This window comes from Amia ocellicauda, chromosome 16 (genome assembly GCF_036373705.1).
Source record: "Amia ocellicauda isolate fAmiCal2 chromosome 16, fAmiCal2.hap1, whole genome shotgun sequence".
In the NCBI taxonomy this organism is placed as follows: Eukaryota; Metazoa; Chordata; class Actinopteri; order Amiiformes; family Amiidae; genus Amia; species Amia ocellicauda.
Window position 1 is genome coordinate 8,174,935 of NC_089865.1, and position 19,527 is coordinate 8,194,461.

General features: G+C 34.0%; 1 protein-coding gene across 2 annotated transcripts in view; it reads left to right on the plus strand.

The window, feature by feature from the left end:
* The first annotated feature begins 736 nt into the window (after positions 1-736).
* Positions 737-19,527, plus strand: part of LOC136711438 (von Willebrand factor D and EGF domain-containing protein) — a 63,334-nt gene continuing 44,543 nt past the window's right edge. For both annotated transcript variants that reach the window (XM_066687716.1, XM_066687717.1), the window contains exons 1-7: positions 737-1,236; positions 11,505-11,689; positions 13,154-13,382; positions 16,010-16,075; positions 16,475-16,707; positions 18,613-18,702; positions 19,031-19,172. In XM_066687716.1, the coding sequence (XP_066543813.1) occupies positions 1,134-1,236; positions 11,505-11,689; positions 13,154-13,382; positions 16,010-16,075; positions 16,475-16,707; positions 18,613-18,702; positions 19,031-19,172 (1,048 nt within the window). In that variant the 5' untranslated portion in view covers positions 737-1,133. The remainder of the gene's footprint in view (positions 1,237-11,504; positions 11,690-13,153; positions 13,383-16,009; positions 16,076-16,474; positions 16,708-18,612; positions 18,703-19,030; positions 19,173-19,527) is intronic.

A 19,527-nucleotide genomic window follows, 5' to 3' on the forward strand; every position in this document is an offset into this window, starting at 1 on the left:
AAAAAACTAATTTGAAGACCACCATGGATGATCACACTAATGTCTAAGGCTTTCCTTGAATATACCAGGATGACATCTTTCTACTCAGTGTTCAACCATTTGTACCAGTCATGAGTCCAAAAGAGAAAAAAAGTTCTTATTTGATAACACTAATCCATACTTAGTCCAGGGTTTTGATAGTATCCTTGGAGAATAAGGGATCGGCTCTGTAGGGTTGTATGAACTGAATCCTGTGAAATGTGATTTGGATGCTATTTGAAACTGGATCTAACCTAGAAATTTGAGTTTCCGAATGTGGTACTGGGTTTAAAGGTTGCAGCAACCGCTGGGTTTAAAGATTATGGCTGGACTTTGTTATAGTTCCTTCTCCTTTCTGAGTTTCTTCTTCTACCCTTCTATTTGTTACAGGTATGTGTGTATTTGATGACGTGCATGTAGTCACCATGGGTGTGTGTTCTTGTGCAAGTACAATGAGAAACCATGAAATGAAGGCAGCACCCTTCAGAGACTCTGATGTTAATTTCACTTCTTGGTACAAATGTAATGCTATTTGTTTCCTATGCAAAACAATCCTCACCTAAATAGTTATTCATATTTTAAATCAGAAGGCCTGCATACACACATATATACATACACACACACACGGGGAACACATACAGAGATAGATATAGTTAGTTCGTATTTAATGTTTACTTCAACCTATATTTGTAAAGGAAAATGTTGGTAAATATTAGTGCTGTTAACTATCAGAAAACACATCTACCAGACACAATAATACACCCAGCTGAGAGATATTATTTAGTAGTGGATCTAATTGCATGTACTCTGGGAACTGCAACAAATCAAAGCTACCATCCGTTATTTAAACTGGTGAAAACGAGTCTAAATGTGCTGTGAATGCAGTCTCTATTGGACAATGTCAGACCAGAGGGTCTTCAATTGCCTAAATACTCAACTTCATAGCATGCAAGGAAACACCCAGAGCCCTCTACAGGACAATAACACAGCAGTCAAGGCAAAGTAGCAGACAGACCGTCGGGCTTCTTTGACTTTCAAAAAGTTTCCAGTGAGACCTCTTGTCTGTGCTACATCAATGTATGTGACCTGTGGATACAACTGAAAGCAGTGGGATCATGGAGCACGTATTTTCCGACTCCCCACGACTTTTAATGTATGGCTACTTGTGCATTTTACGGATATTTTGGATGCAACTGCACGCATCGCTGGCTCAGTTAGGTAAGGGCATGGTTTCTCCTGTTTACCTTGAAACATTGCATTTAGAAACGGGTGTGGGGCTTAGCCTTATCAGAAATGAAGGGTTCCTTGATTTTTCCAGATTCCCAACATGTTCAACATAATAAGACTATCCTGACACGTACAAAGACGTGTTCATGATCATCTCGACAGTCATACAGTGTAAGATGCCAGGAAGGACGTTTTACAATTTGTTTGCAAGATACTGAGTTAAACGGGAAGCTTCTCTCTAGTTCTGTGAACAATATAGATATAGATATATAGAGACTGTGTCAAAGTGTCTCTCCCAAATTCGTCTGGTCCCCATGAGTGTGTACACATCCACATGTATGTAGCAGTTTGCACGTTTATTATTAGTATTTCTACGTTTTAGTTACCCAATTCATCATTTCTTTCCATGCATTAGGTTTGACTTCATATAATGCATGATATTCCGTCAAAAGGCTCATAATATTGAATTCGTATCTCTGTCCCCACTGTCTAAAAACTAGTGGGACACGTTTTTGATGGAAAAAAAGCATCTGCAGGGTAAACGCAACTTGTTGATCCATCAAGACATTTAAAGTCTGTATAGTGTTGTATAGGTTGAAATGTATACATGATTGGGGCAAACATTTGTACAAAAATGGAAAAGGACTACCCAAAATGTCGAATGGATTGTGTTTATTTGTTTGTTGTTGTAAGTATACGTGTGGATTGTGAGGGTGTTAGGATTTGACCTTGGCCTGTGACCATTATGACATCCACCATTCAGTACTCAGCTTGTGGCTGAAATGGAGACCTCAGTCCCACTGAAATCAATAACTGTGGAAATTTGTTTTTATTTACTTCATAATTTCATTAACCAGATTCACCAGAAACCCTTCTTTCAGCACCGTACTGTGCATCAACCCTTAGCAATATGAAACTTACCTGTATTGCAGTGATCCAGGCTATAATATATCAAAAGCTGAGAAATCTAAGCTTACTTAATCACACAAAGTCTCCAAATCACACTATTATTTAAACATAACATTGTGTTTTTAGAAGAACACAATAACCCTGTACAAGTTTTTTAAAATGACACCAAAAACACCATTCTCTGTCAACCAAGGAGGGAGGTATGACAACGGACAAGTTAGGTGGGGGTCCAAACAGAGCAAAACTGTGTTGACCTGTATCTCATGAGTGATATTTCACCCAGCCTAAAATTTGCACTTCAAATATTTCTCCCAAAGGCAAACATGTGAAAAATGTATTTAAAGGTGCATCAAAATGTATCAGAGGGTATATTTCAGGAGACCTGGCTCTGCTAGTATTGTTGATACAATGTATGAAATGTTGAATATGTTCATTGATAAAAACTTGCAATATGTGGCATGGAATAATCTACATTTTCAAGGAAGTGTCCTTTTTGGTTTCCATTTGTTTGTGTTTATTTAAAGCAGTGTGGCTGGGGTTTTAAAAAATAGCTACTCACAGCAATACAGACCTAAGTCTGTACAATTCCCATTGAAAATTTAAAACAGAGCTTGCCAAAATTTCAACATAATATCTCAGGCTGCCAGGAAAAGATAAAATGAATAATGTAACAAGGGGGAAGAACTGAAAGCATTGTTGCATACTTTTACATCTGGTTTGTTTTTGGATTTGTAAACTATCTTTACAAAGCAGTTTGAAGTAACAGAAATCAATTACAACACCCTATTGGCTAATGCATTTAATAATAATAATAATAATAATAATAATAATAATAATAATATATATATATATATATATATATATATATATATTGCACAAAAATCAAGATTTGAAAATACATGTTTATATATTTCTATTTTCTTGCTACATTCTAGTCATTTAATACATAGGTCAGTAAACCAAATACTTTTATTGATTAAAAGACGGGTCAAAATCAGTTAGCAAGGCTTATATTAATATAACATACTTAACTAGTCATTTAAAAAATGTAACTTTAGTCCTAGTGTTATTTTGGTGCTGATGGGAGATTTTCAAATGGCATCTCAGGTAGCTGAACGATTAGTTTTGTTCATCTGTTTTATGTATCTCTGGTATTTGTTTCAAAGCAATCAGATTATTAACCCTGGGAATCTTGATCAAGCTTAATGAAATCACAAGATGCATGTTTTATCAATGAATTATGAGTAAATCCAATTGTTTGCTTCTGCTTTAACACGTTATCTGTTACATTGTTGAACTAAAGGTAACATAAATCAATCAAAATATGAGATAATAATATTGTTAATGTAATTTCTATGTGACCAATATAAAAGACAAATAATGTCTGTTCCTAAATTCAGGGTAGCTGAATATATTGTATCTGGCTGCTGGGGTTTTCTTCTTTGTCTTTAGTTGCGAGATTACAAATAGTTATCTTGCTCAACTGTGCAATCTGCAGTGCTTTGTTCTGGAGACAGATTGTTTGGATAGATAAGTCAATACAATTAAAAGCCTTTATTCTCTGACTGTTGTGGATGCAACCTGCATGTGTTAGTTCATATCACTAAAACCTAAAACCACACAGAAAATTGCACACAATAGTTAGCCTTCCAATATTGTCTCACAATGAGATATTAATTCAAGTTCGCACTGTCCTCCTGCACCCAAAGGGGGTTAATCTGTTCAGCTCTTGGTCACACCAATAGGATTGATGCAGAACCCATATTGCATGTGGGGAATATAAGTAATTGGAAGATAAAACTTTTCAAATTTAATTTAAAACATGTATTTGTAAATAGAATGTTGTTATGTGTGAAATACTTGCATTACAGATGGTTAGAACATCTTTAACAATTTGGTTTTATGTCTCTTACATTTCAATCCATCTAACTGTGTTTGGTAAGAATATTTATTCATTAAAATAAATTAGTTTTACAACAGTTTCTGGAAACACACTATAACACTTTCATCCAAGTAGACAGTAAATACGCTGTAATTGCCTTCATTGAAGAAGCGAAGCATTAAACGTCTTTAAGGTGAATTAAACTTACTTAAGTAACTTTCATCGTTGTACTTCATTGGTCAAACACTGTAGACAACTCCAGGCTCATAATTACATGGTAATGACCTTGAAATTATGCAATTAAGGGAAGGCTTATTGCATTTGTGCTTCCTGAAACATGACATTTTCATCTGTATTGGCACGCAGAAAGAGTCAGTGCTTCATGAGTCTGCTTCAATAAAACATTGTCAGAACATTTATGCTTTTAAATTGGGTATAATTACAAGATTAGTGTATTAGTCTCAATACATTAATTGTTTAACATAAGTTTTTTTTTTTTTGCTTTCATCTAACTAGCATTGTGTTTTTTTTAGTTTTTTTTTTAGTATTAAAGACGAAAATATTATATTTTTGACAGAGAATTTTGAGAAGGTGGCATTTTCATCTCTAACTGAGGTCTAGCTATGAAGAATAATGTTCCAGAGATTAAACTCTTTATTAACACAAATAGCATTTAATAAATTAGATAGTAGGCTTACAATTCTGTGTCGCTTTAAAAACAATATAGGCCGAAGTATAATGTAATAATGTGATGTGTTACCTGTAGTATAGAATGAAAATTGGGATTTATTCAGTAAGAAACATAAAATAAAAGGCAATGTGTTTGAGAGCATGAAAGCTTGAAATGTGAAACGGGGAATGATTAGACCATAAGCTGGGATCTATTCAGGGGCCAAAGTTTTGTTACAGTGTTGTAAAAGTAAATTGAACCATATAATTTTTAGACAATTTTATTCAAGACTTATATATAAACCAGCTTGAATTGGAAAAGCATACAGGTTTGTTCCATGGTAACTGAGTTAAGAATGTATTTGTATTGTTATGAATGTATATATGTATTTATATCTGTATTTGCATTAATCAAGACACCAAAAGCTACGCATTTTGCCCAAATTACCATTACAGTGGGGACATTTAGCACCTGGTATTGTACTGTTAAGAAAAGGAATTAAGTTAAGCTGAATTTAAACCTTTATTGTTTCCTACACGATTGGAAGGATATCATGTTTGTTGGTTTACTGTGTTCACTTGCAGTGGGGGTTTTAGCAACTTGTCCAAAGGAGAATATTTTTTTAAAGTTTTGATATTGTTCCATAGAAACACTATGCAGGATCTAGTGAACTCTCAATGCAAGGGCTTGCCTTCTCAGTTGAAAGAAAAAACAAGCTTTAAACTGTCTTTATTCCCTTCAGAACAGAACAAATGTCACAGATGTGGAAAGTGTTCAAATGTTAAATAGAAATTGTAACAAAGGTTAGATTTGTTTATCTGATAAATATGTATGGGAAGTTGGAAATCTAGGCATGTTATATTCATAATCCTTTCTAGCAGATAATTCAATGTCTAAATTGGTTATTAATTCATGCAACAAACATGGTGATGCTTTTTCTAAAATATTAATTATGAAAGCATTTTTGAAGTGGAAAAAGTAGCTGAATGTCCATTGCTTATTCTGCTTTAAGCTACTTGAAAATTAATTGTACATTCTATATGTTTTGTTGTGAGCATGGACAATCTTTTTAGGTTTTTAAATTGAATCGCAACCTGTTGTTCTTCATTTTGTCTTCATTTTCTTTTTTGATTTCAATTATTTTTTTAGGAAATATGTGAGGGCCAACTTACTTTATGACACTAGACAAAAGTGCCTTCCTGTGGAGAACAGAACATTTAGTTAAGGACTAAGTTTCCTCTTCAATGACTTCCTCCTCATGTCCTTTTATTATGATCACTTATTTTCAGGTTGGGGAATTGAAAAGGAGAAATACTTTTTTCATGTCAGTTGTTAGTGATAACCTTCATAAGAAACATACATCATTGTCAATGTTTTGCTTTGTGGTTCCCCTTCATGACAGTTAACATGAACATCAATATACTCCTGGGTAACTGCAAAAACATTCTCTAAGTGGTTGTACATGATGAAACATGAGTCGTATTGTCAAAATTTTGTAAAATTTGGGTATTTGGGGTATTTTGTTAACCTACTGTTTTTTCCTTCCATGGCACGTACAATAATAATAAATTATATTGTAGTGGTTGTGTTGGAGAGTGAGACATTTGTTTGTTATTAAAGGTATACATAGGCCTTCAACTTTAAGACCCATAGTTAACAGTAAACATCAGTCTTTGTATTGAAATTATTAGGGCCCAACAGATATATCGGAGCACCGATATTATCGGCCGATATATGCCAGCACATATCAGCACATATTCCCACGATAATGCACCGATACATGTTCTCAAACTATTGGCTAAATATTTTTTCCAATTTACCATAAAAACCTTCCTCGGACTTAAGACAATAAATAAATACATGTTTCTTTGGTTTTACAGTCGTTATTATAATTATTTACCATTATTGTTTAACATAGTTATGGTGCTTTAGCTTTCGCAGGAAGCTTACGACTTCACAGTGATTCTCATGCACTGCAGCGCCGCAGTGAAACAAACACTCACCTACTGAGAAACAGGGCTCATAAACCAATAAACATGTGTTTTACTAAAACCCTCATAACCAATAGAAAGTGTTTTTGAAAGCTGTACTGCATTTGATTATCCATGGTTTTGATTATTGTTTATTTTCGTCATGATTTAAGATTACCGTATACTATGGCATAGATGCACATTTTTACTGAAAAGTTAATTAAATCACTTTTCAAAATTCACAATAGCAATTAATATAAAGAAAAACAATAAATGTTCACTGAAGATGTTGACAGGATATCAGTCTCCAAATGCGTTTATTTTGAAATTCGTTTGGTGAGACCCCTGGTATAGAACATGCATATTTTTCCTTTATTCTCCCTTATTCTAATTTATTTTTACAATGTTTGATATGTGGTATATAGGTAATCGGGAAATTTTGCTTCCCAACTATTGGTATAGGACCCAACAAACCTGTATCAGTCGGGCTCTAGAAATGATGTAGGTCTTTGTTGAGGTTGAATTTCCCACACACAAACACAGCATTATAAAGTTTAGTGTGTTGTTTGTATGTGTAAGTGTACAAAACCAGTTGTCTGCAGGATGGAAAATTCTCATTTTATGGACATTCATTTCTGAAAAAAAAATAGAATAACAGAAGACTAGTTGAATAATATATGAGCATAACGTATAACCCTGGACTGAGGACAGTACAAGTTCACTGTCATAATTACCAGTAAGACTGACTGCAAGCTCAAGTCATTTGACCCAGTTAAGTTTATAGACACAGAGAGAAAGGCTTTGGCAGCTGTTCTGCCACCGAAAGTGACAAGGGAGTAAAAAGGTTAGCCTTAAAAATCTGATTTCTATTTTTGGTCTTATTTCAACAGTGAGTCTCCTAAGAAGGCAGTCATACATCATTGCCTTTTGTGACCTCTGCTGAGCACAGTTTAGAGAAGAAAGGGTTAGCTGAAGGTGTACTGCATTAACTAATTCCAAAGTTCTCATTCTGAAGGTTGACTTAATCATCATCTTTGTTTGAACTAAACTAATGACAGTCCAGGGATTTTTATGGCATACTTCTTTCATCTTTAAATTTGCTTATTATAATTTAATGTTTGGATTAATTTCAATGTAAAACCGAAAAAAAAAAAAAAAATCATTACATACTTTTCTGGGATAATCCAGGAATATTAAACATCCGATGATTGTATTGAAAGAAAGAAAGACAAAAGAAAAGAAAAATGATTCTATGAATTGAAAATATTCAGGAAAACAAATGAGATGCAATGCCTAAGATATATAGTACAACTACACAACCCAGAGGGTGGCTCATGGATATTAGGTAAGGTCTTGGCTGCACTTATTTGTTATAAAGCCCAGAGCTTAATTTGTAAATGACGAGGTGCCAGAGCTTAATATCTGAGCGAGCAGATGTCTTGGAGAAACCGGAGCACTAGGTGTGACAAGTGGTGTGACTGGGTGGGGGGGGGTGCTACCGAGTTGTCGACCGCCGGGGGCTGGGTACTGCTGACCGTTACTTGTAAACGTATTTTGAATTTTTCATGTCACAGGAGGTTCCGGAGCACTCCAGCACAAATTAAGCTCTGAAAAATCCTTATGTGTACTGTACATTTTGCACATCTATGATTTCTCATTATCCATGTGTAGATGAGTACAGCTACCTGGAGGTCAGCTACAAGTGGATTTTATCCCTCCAAATTATTATATTTAAGCTTAACCTTAATTGAATGTAAAGGAAATTATTTTTTTATGATGTCAAAGCCTACACAAAATGTATTCATAAAAACTATACATGTTATATGTTATATATGTCATAGTTTCATTTGCTTTGAAATATCACATATTTCAAATGTTCACTTTAGGCAACGCAAAGTGTTAATAAATTGTCACATATCCAGTTGGGATATATATATATATATATATATATATATATATACACTCACCTAAAGGATTATTAGGAACACCTGTTCAATTTCTCATTAATGCAATTATCTAACCAACCAAATCACATGGCAGTTGCTTCAATGCATTTAGGGGTGTGGTCCTGGTCAAGACAATCTCCTGAACTCCAAACTGAATGTCTGAATGGGAAAGAAAGGTGATTTAAGCAATTTTGAGCGTGGCATGGTTGTTGGTGCCAGACGGGCCGGTCTGAGTATTTTACAATCTGCTCAGTTACTGGGATTTTCACGCACAACCAATTCTAGGGTTTACAAAGAATGGTGTGAAAAGGGAAAAACATCCAGTATGCGGCAGTCCTGTGGGCGAAAATGCCTTGTTGATGCTAGAGGTCAGAGGAGAATGGGCCGACTGATTCAAGCTGATAGAAGAGCAACTTTGACTGAAATAACCACTCGTTACAACCGAGGTATGCAGCAAAGCATTTGTGAAGCCACAAGATGTACAACCTTGAGGCGGATGGGCTACAACAGCAGAAGACCCCACCGGGTACCACTCATCTCCACTAAAATAGGAAAAAGAGGCTACAATTTGCACAAGCTCACCAAAATTGGACAGTTGAAGACTGGAAAAATGTTGCCTGGTCTGATGAGTCTCGATTTCTGTTGAGACATTCAGATGGTAGAGTCAGAATTTGGCGTAAACATGAACATGAACATGGATCCATCATGCCTTGTTACCACTGTGCAGGCTGGTGGTGGTGGTGTAATGGTGTGGGGGATGTTTTCTTGGCACACTTTAGGCCCCTTAGTGCCAATTGGGCATCGTTTAAATGCCACGGCCTACCTGAGCATTGTTTCTGACCATGTCCATCCCTTTATGACCACCGTGTACCCATCCTCTGATGGCTACTTCCAGCAGGATAATGCACCATGTCACAAAGGTCGAATCATTTCAAATTGGTTTCTTGAACATGACAATGAGTTCACTGTACTAAACTGGCCCCCACAGTCACCAGATCTCAACCCAATAGAGCATCTTTGGGATGTGGTGGAACGGGAGCTTCGTGCCCTGGATGTGCATCCCACAAATCTCCATCAACTGCAAGATGCTATCCTATCAATATGGGCCAACATTTCTAAAGAATGCTTTCAGCACCTTGTTGAATCAATGCCACGTAGAATTAAGGCAGTTCTGAAGGCGAAAGGGGGTCAAACACAGTATTAGTATGGTGTTCCTAATAATCCTTTAGGTGAGTGGATATATATATATATATATATATATATATATATATATATATATATAATGTCAACTTCAATATTACTCATTTTATTTTAAAAGAGTTTAAGTCTTGATGGTCTGTAGTTAATGCCACAATAGTGTTAAGTGTAAAACCTATTTTTGAAGGAATTACAAATGCACTTTTTCATAATTTGATATCAATAATACTTTCATTGCCAATTCTTTTTTCTTTGTCCCTGAAAAAGGTATTTGCACATCTGAGAGTATTTACTGTACATCCCAAGTATTTGCATTCTTTTAAAACAGAAACATACCAGTCAAACTTGAGCTCTAGTTTACCTAGCTTCCCAGAATTGGATGCAAGGATTTATTCAAAAGAAAATAGTTATTTAAAAAGCTTAAATTAAATCTGTTTCCTGATCTTTGTACTTTTCAGACACATAAAAGCATTGAATTAGATACACAAGTTGGTTGTTTGGGAAATCTGAAATAAGACAGAATGATTAATGAATATCTGAATTATATTGTTATATTGTAATTAGTGATATGCATTTGTTAATAATTTGTTCTTCTTGATTAACGGATTTCCATGAATCAGGATCCAAGTTAATCAATTATTGTACTTCTGTGAACCTAACAGCTCTGTAAGTTCCTCCAGTCTTGCGAAAAACAAAATTTAGAAATGCATGTGAAAGCGCTGAATATAGTAACTCAAAAACAGAAACATTGTATTGATCATGAGACAGATTTTTATGCTTGACCTTGACAGAAACATAACAAATACAATATTTCAATATTTAATCTGAATATTTGGCTGTCTTTGGAGACGTTATTAAATGTACTGAATTATATTTTCATAATTATTGCACGGTACATCGCCAAGGTCTTCGAAGCCATGTTGTGCTAAGCATTATTAATAATACATTGTAAAGTAACGTGATGATGCTTAATAATACATTTACATAAATACATATTTTGGCATTATATAACACATTATAAATGTAAAGCATCAGAACAAGTCATTACTTGCAACTGCTTTTTACCCAAATTCAGTCGAGGCTCTCACAAAGGTGTTCTATGTACCCCAGAGCCGGCTGTGAAAGGTATTCAAGGCTGTTCTTTTTAAGCCACTGATTTACACTCGTTGCTTAGTGACATTGTGCATTTTCATGATTGATGTGCAAGCCCTACGCATAATATTTCATCCAGGCTGACACATTTGTCGAACATTTCTAAATACGTACTGGTGGTCATAGTGGCTTTGAGAAAAACAATGTCATTACAATGCCATCTTCACAATAAACAGTTGTGACAATGTATTTCCTAATAAAAGCACTCTTTTGGGTCACTGCCATAACCAGACTCTGACTGGCAGTGAACACTGAGTTAAGGGACTCCCTTTTCTTCAGGATGAGACCATACTGTTCTATGCCCTTTTTGTGGCTGGAATTAAGGACGGCTACCCTACCATATTCATGTCCATCTTTGAGTTCCTTTTATGGTGTGGTTTGCAAATCACCCTCCCCATGTAAAGGAAATCATGTTTTCTTTCTATATGGACTATGTAGATCTGTTTACTTATTTATAACACTTTTTTATAATAAACCATTGACTTTATATGTTCACTGTCTATTCATGTTTTTTTTTTTGTATGTACCTGTAGCTCCAGAGTGTTACCCAAGTGGCTATCAGGTTTTGCACAACCCTTACCGCAGCACCGATTTTGATTCAGTCCAGCTTCAACATACGGCGATACAAGACCTCATCTGTGATCACTCACTGACATCAGGCTGGTACCGTTTCATGATCAACGAAAAGCCAGCCGAGATGCCAACTAATTGTGTAGAAGTAAGTGGAATCCAACCCATTCACACATTTTACATTTGAGATTCATATAAAATGTAATTAAGTGGACTTTGTTTCTATCTGGCATTGTGAAGCCACTGATCACTTGAGCATCACTTTGCTTTTATTTATTTATTTCCCCCCTATTACTGCTAGGTTGTTGTAAGTAATGGCTTTTGGATTAGTGCCAGTGCCTTTTACAACTTTAAACTCAACATTCTGCCAAAACACAATTTGCATAGTTTAATTTGCCGACACAGTTAATTTAATTAAGTTAAACTGATTGCAGCTTGTGATGTAATTGTCTTTCAGTGTGTAACTTGTAAAAATGTATCTCTCAGTTCATTATTTAAGTATGTATTCTCCAAATAACACAGCTTCAAAAATATCGCTTTAAAATATATATTTTTTGGATTGAAACAACTAAAGAAAACAAAGAAAAATGTCATGCATGACTATAGAAGTGTTATTATATCCTTAATTTTCATCATACTGATGAGTTTTGTTATCTGTTTTCTTATGTCTTGAATAATGAATTGTAGTAAGTAGTTTTTCTTGATACATTAGTACTCCAACATGACAATACATGTCAAATATGGTGTACATTTTAATCAGATCTAAAAATGTGTCATAAGTTCCAAACATATTACCTTCATTTTGATTATATTTAATGATTTGTGAAACATCAAGGGTTTTATTTATGCTGGAAGGTGGAGAGTTTGACTTTGGGGAAAATATCTATATCACGACTATAGAGAAAGGTACTAGTGATGTAGAATGACTTTTTACTTTTTACTTATTATTCTTGAAGAAAAAGCTTAATGTTTAGATTTTCTTGTGGTTTGTTTGATAGTTTTTTTAGAAAAGAGAATTCTCTAGAGAATGTATAGGTTTAGAGTATGGGTTTGGAGCAACTTTGAGGTTAGGAAGTGCACGATTTGGTGTCGGGCTTATAAATAAATTATTCACTAATGCATTTTAATGCGATCACTGTTGGAGTTAAAGTCTCTAAAGTGACTATACTTGGGTGGTTTTAAACTGAAAAACAGTTCATAAATAGAACTGTGTGAACTTAAGTGGTTTGATATATAATGAATAGTTTATACAGTAGCAATTTTTGCTACTGTAATATTTTGCATATAGATCATATTGCAGTGTCAAAAAGTTTTAACCATTTAATTGTAATCTTATGCTAACAAATATTTCAAAAGTGTCACTACAAGCAAGCACATAAACATTTATTTTAGTGGAGATTTGAAATGCAGGAACGGTAACAGATACTAGATATTTATATATCCTATAGCTCTCGATCAGTCACATATTATCACATAATGTTTCCCCTGTATCACCTATATCAACACCTATATTATACTACTTTCCAGTTCATATTTCCTGTAGATAGCCACTGGTTGAATAAAGGGATTGATCAATAAACACTGACATGAGCAAAGTTTCTTCTGTCCTCAGATGAATAAGTGTGGAACCCAAGCACCGGTGTGGCTCTCGCTCAAGGATGATTCTTTACCTCGCCGAGGGGAAGTGAAACAGCTGTCTGCATGTGCCACGTGGCAGTTTTTCCCAGGAAGCACGAAGGACTGCTGTTTGTTTAGAATACCAGTCTCAGTTAGAAACTGTGGGGAATTCTTTGTTTACTATTTACAGCCCACCCAGGGATGCATGGGCTACTGTGCAAAAGGTGAGACATTTCAACCTAATAAGATAATTGACAGTTGACAAGTTTCTGGCCTACTGTGTAATATCCTATTATAATGTATGCAAATCATATTTTTCCATATTATGCATTAGATGTTACCTTATCATTTGAACAATAGGTATACTATTGAAGAATACTATATGTATACGTTCTAAGTATGATGGAATATCTTGACTGTATATCTTCACTGAAGTGATCTGATATTGAATCTTTAATAAAATACTTTGTTGCAATGTCATAAAAAAAATAATATTAACACAGAGCGATATCCATAAAAAGATGTTCCATATGTTATAGGCAATTATATTTAATTACCAAAGTAACAAAAGCCATCAATATTGATATTCAAAACAAATTTGTTTTCTATGACTGTTATTACTAGATTTATAGTCCCCATATGATTATTGTTAGTACAAGATTGGGAAATGATTTCCAACAAGCTTGGAAGATCATTAAATAGTTTAAACTAATTTGGCTTTGTTTAAGACTGGCATTTATATGAAAACTGTATAATGGTATGTCAATAATTTGCAGCAGCACCTGTCATGTAGAATAGTGTTCATAGAAAATATGAACTATTATAACTATTCATGCACCTCAAACTACAAATATGATATGCACATAACCTTTAACTTTTTGTTCATAAGTATCAAAAATACTTCTTAGAATTGGGAACAAGTTTGTGTTTTTGAAAAAGCCAGGTGATTTATTTGATTTGAGTGCAATCTCCTCCTATTCATTTAACTCTTATTTAACTTAGTAGTAGGAAAGTAGGAAACAACAATGCTTGGGTAAAATATTGCTCTTATGCTACAAAACTAGATGCTTCCACAGAGAAAACAGAAGAGCTTATCAGTTTCCTGCAGAATCTGAACTCTTCGTTTTCTCCGTACATTTTTATGATGTTCATTTCCTAATAAAAACACACATCTGAAATTGCAGGTCAAACCTTCCTGGAATAGACAACCTTTTTACTTAAGTAAATGGACAAATTTTCAGCTTCAGTACAGCAGTGATTTTATAAGAATAAATCTCTCATTTGTAATTCAGTTAAATAAATTCCTAAGTGATTTAAACTAAGACTTGAATGGTTGAGTATGTGTGCCTTTCTTTATCACGTCAATAGTTTACCTTCCTACTTTAAACATAGAAATCTCTCACTTCATATGTGGATAACAAATAATTTACCAAACCGTTTAGCCCCTGTATTCTGTGATACTGCACTGCAGTGTTGAATGGAGAGACTTACCTACTGCGTTTTAAGGCCAAATGTCAGCTTGAACCCTCAGCCTAACAAGATTACAAATTAGGTCCATAGAAATTGACATTCAGTTTAGTTAATAAAAAAATCAAGCCTAACCTTAAAGAATGCTTAAATTCACCAGGGACTCTAACCTTAACATTAGCCCGGTCCAAAATGTAATCCTGATTTTAACACTTAACTTGATTTAAATGCCCAATGTATTTAAATTACTCAAACTAATGCTAAATCTGAAATTACACCTTGAATATGCACAGGCAGGTTCATAATGAATGTAATATAACTGTGTATTCATGCAACTACAGTGTTTTAATTGAATTTGCATTCTGTTAAAGTAAGTTAGAATTAACTTAATTCACAGCCATAAATTAATGGTGCTATAATTATAATGCTGCAACAATGCTAAAAGCCTTAAAGCAGGACTGTTAAGATTGAACCTTGGTTTGTTTTCACTACCATTGCACCTCATAAGTAAAAAAATAAATACTTATCTAAATGTATGGGTTTTTTGTAACAACAATATCTGTGCTAAAATGTCAATACATTATTATAATCATGAATATTTATTATTATTATTATTATTATTATTATTATTATTAGTAGTAGTAGTAGTAGTAGTAGTAGTAGTAGTAGTAGTACTAGTAGTAGTGGTAGTAGTAGTAGTAGTAGTAGTATTAGTATTATTATTATTGAGATTGTGTTCATTTATATTAAACTATGTGATTTTAATAGCTTATAACTTGTAACAAGAGTTATTATGTAAAACAGTGGTTCCCAGTCTTGGTCCTGGGGACCCAGTGTCCTGCTGGTTTTTGATCCAACTGCACACACAATTAATGAACAGAAACCTTAATTGAATTAATAATTTGCTTTATTTGACTTTTAAAATTTAAATTACTAAACCTTGGATAATTTGGGTACCTAATATACTTTTATATTCAACCTGACATCTTTTGATGAAAGTAGGTCATATAATAATTGAGTAAATAGATGATTCATGATCGGCATTGCATAATCTAATAATGATGCATTGATTAAGTCAGCTTTATTAATGCAATATTTATACTTTCATGCTACAGTATAATAAAGTGTATTCTGATATTTAGTTATTTTCTTTTTTATCTTGAGTTTAGACTTTGGGTGTTCTAAGCATCGATGCAGAAAACCACCGTCTTGAGTCTTGAATCCAAAGTTTTTTGACAATTGGTTTTATTACAGATAAGGATACAATCACCAAGGGACAATGGAAGTAATTTATCTCTTCCTGTTTAGCACATATACAAGGTGATGTATTTTCAGCACTAGCAAAGAAGTAATTTTTGTCTAATTTGTGTCGCCTTGTTTTTAGTGGTAACAGAATTAAAGCCTAAAGTTTGCCCAGCAGGTGAAGTGGAAGTTAATGGTGTGTGTCAAGGTAAAACAATGTTAAAACAACATATTTATTAGAATTTATTTGAATTAACTTCACTTACTACTCTAATGAAGTTTGTGATGGGTGTTTATGTTCTGCATAATTCAAGTAAATGTTTACTAAATTACAAAATAGCTGGGGAAAAAGACTTGCTTATGTATCACAATTCTAATTTCAAAGAAGATTGTTTTCTTTAGATAACAGTATATGAAATACACTTTTTTCTTTTTCTTTTAGATGCATTGTACAATGGTCATATTGAAAAAGCTTGTCTATATTACAAAAAATACTAACAGTCAAAGATATTAATTTAATCATCAGAGTTCTTTGTTTAAAATGTGCAAAATTGAATTTGGTGTGGTTTTAAAAATGTAATAATTTTCCAAACATTATACATTTTAGAAAGGCTTTCAGCCATTTCAACAAAGCCAATCATCACCCCAGAGCTAGTAGGCAATGATGTCCATCTGAAATGTACCTTCAAAAGTGTGCCATCCAATATGCCCTTGGCCTACCTCGTGGTCTGGTCACGGCACTTGTCTAAAACCGTGAAGGAGGAGATAAGAAGAGATATGACCTTGCAGACGTTCCTTTTCGTGGAGATGGATGGAGTTCATTTTAAACTGGGGGACACGGTAATATTTTTCAGATTTTTCCAAACCAGGTGAAACATTCAGAGGGAATGAAGCAAAGTGTAGTTTTACCATAATTCTTATTGACGTCCAAGAGACACCCGTCTACATTTATACTAAATGAAGGAGTAAGGAAAAAAAACAAAATCAACATGAAAAGAATAATGGTGACATACGGGGTCAAAGCTAAGTACCCTAAAGGAAAACTGACATAAACACTGGGTATACAAATACACTTTATTCCCATGATCTTAAAGCGCTAAGAGTCCAAAGCATGCATGTTTGTCAAAGCATCTTCAACATGGTAATATAGATTTTACAAAATCTATACTGCCTAAAGTTAGATGTCTTGGTGAAAGTATTATTCAAAACGTCATGTTCCTCTGGCTATGTTGTCTCTACAGAAACATGTGATTGTTGACATTTTAGTCTGGATGCAAAAATGGTTCGCTGGTCCTATGTCAGTTCTAGGAAGAAAGCAAAGAATGATGGGAGTTAATCTTTTCTAAATAAGATATATCCATTTCAATTAAATTTGTTTGCCAGTGACAGATGCAAGGTTTCAGGTAAATCATTATTATTCATTTGTAAGCTAGCGGTCACTTTGAACACAGTGAATATGGTTATTTTTCTGTTGACTCTGGCAGTCAAAAACTAGGAGACAATTGTAAATGTCTTCCATGCCAACTATGCAACTATCAATGTATTTTTTTCAAATACATCTGACATCCACATTTATTTTGATAAAACATAATTGATTTTGGTCTCATTGGGTGAATTAGACAACAACGAAGCTGAACTTGTTTTTCCTAAGAATAGAATCTAACGGATCAGCAGAAAAGGATTATTTCAGCATCAGTATACCTGATTACAGCCAGACTCAAAAGGATCTCATTGTCACTGCTCTCCTGTTTTGTAAAACAATTAATAACTGCATTATGAAAATATGAATATGATAAGCATTATTATTTATGTAGACACGCATAATTCTGGAGATTATTGTGTACGTGTCAGATTTCCATACAATGCTCATGTAATTCTTTATTAACTATAACTCAAGCTTTCTCTTGGGGTTGGATAAGATCTATGAATTGCTGTACATGTCAGTGAAGCCAGTCAAGCATGAAGTGTTTTGTTTAGAGAGAAGTGGTAGCCTGTGCTTAATCACATTTCAGATAAATGGCACTGTAGCAACTGTTTTCAAAGTGAGTTATACACTTCATCTATTCAAATATGCACTGTTCTGAATAATTTGGATGTTGTTATTGGGAACTCTACAAGGATCTGTCACTAAAAATACAATTCACCGAAATGATAAAAACAAAAAACTACTTGGAAGTTTCCATGTAGCCTATATCAATATGATATCTAATATATTTTGAACAGTTTCAGGTAATGTATATATCAAATAAAAACCGCAATCAACTCACCATATATTTAAACAATAGGTGTTAACATGTTTGCAAGCCAAATGAAGCAAGCAATCAAGGATTATATTTGTAATTTTCAATTAGTGGACAGATCATAGCTTTAATTTAGTCCAGGCCTTAGTCTAATCTGGATATTGTTTTATTTAAGTACCTACATGTATGGCATTTAATCTACTTGTAAGAAAATGCACTTCCAATAACCCTTAACATAACCAGTCTGATATTTCAAATGTAATTGCACAATGAGACACGCCAGCTATTTCAGATTGTTGAAAAAGAGTTTGGCCCCATGTAAGTGAGTGATGCTATTCAAGTTTTCCCTGAATGGAAGTGTTTCTGGGAAAACAAGAAAAAAAATCCTTTTAATTTGCTTTGAAGCTGCATTTCCCTCTATGGCAGGATTCACTTGATTTCTGCTGTCGTAATTGTGTTTTTGAGTATACCTAATGTGCCTGTAAATGTTTGTTTTTGTTTTCAGATTTCCTGTAGTGTCTCCAGCTTTTTAAGGAACTCCAGTAATACACAGTCTATGCCTAGGGACAGTGATGCTTTTTTTGCTGGGATTAAGGTATATTCATTTTAGTTTTAAAGTAAATCGAATATTATTTTAGAGATTATTTTGCTTGTGCAATGTATTATTATTATTATTATTATTATTATTATTATTATTATCAATTTTGTGAATATAAGGAATAGCTTTAAAAATATGCATCGCTCACTACTTCATGGGACCCTACATTCCTGCTTGATATATTCTATTGGTATTGGCTTTCACTCACATATTCTGCTACACCTGTAGAATCAAATTATATTCATTATGACAATTTAAATGTGCAACAATTTGGGTGTTTTTTCCCCTTAATGCACACACAGTGTTAATGTCTTTGTTGTCCCAGTTTGTTCCAGAGACTTTTCACATTGCAGAGGACAGTACAGAGCACACCTTGACAATTCACAGCACTGTCCCCATTCCTTGCCATGACAGTGAACAGAAACCGAGCTGCACAGTAACGCTTCAGCTGAGTGCTGATGATTCAGGTACGAATTTCCATAATGTGATAGTCTTTGTGAGGTCAAGCATGAAGGTGCATTTATATTGGGTATTATACTTAACAAGAGAGGGAAAACTAACGAAAACTGAAAAGTACTTATTCCCAAAGTATTAAATTATCTTAATTTGCTCATAGACTATTGTCATTTCAAATTAATAAACACATTGTAATTAATAATTAAACCATAAATGTGTCCCAACTTACTGAGGACATGTGGTAGGAGACAACCATGTTCATTCTAACTTAATATTGCTCTTTTGCTTTATTAATTATGCAGCAATTGTTATTGAGTGTTAGATGTTTTTGAGAACCATGGCCTTTCATTTATCATTTTGACAGAA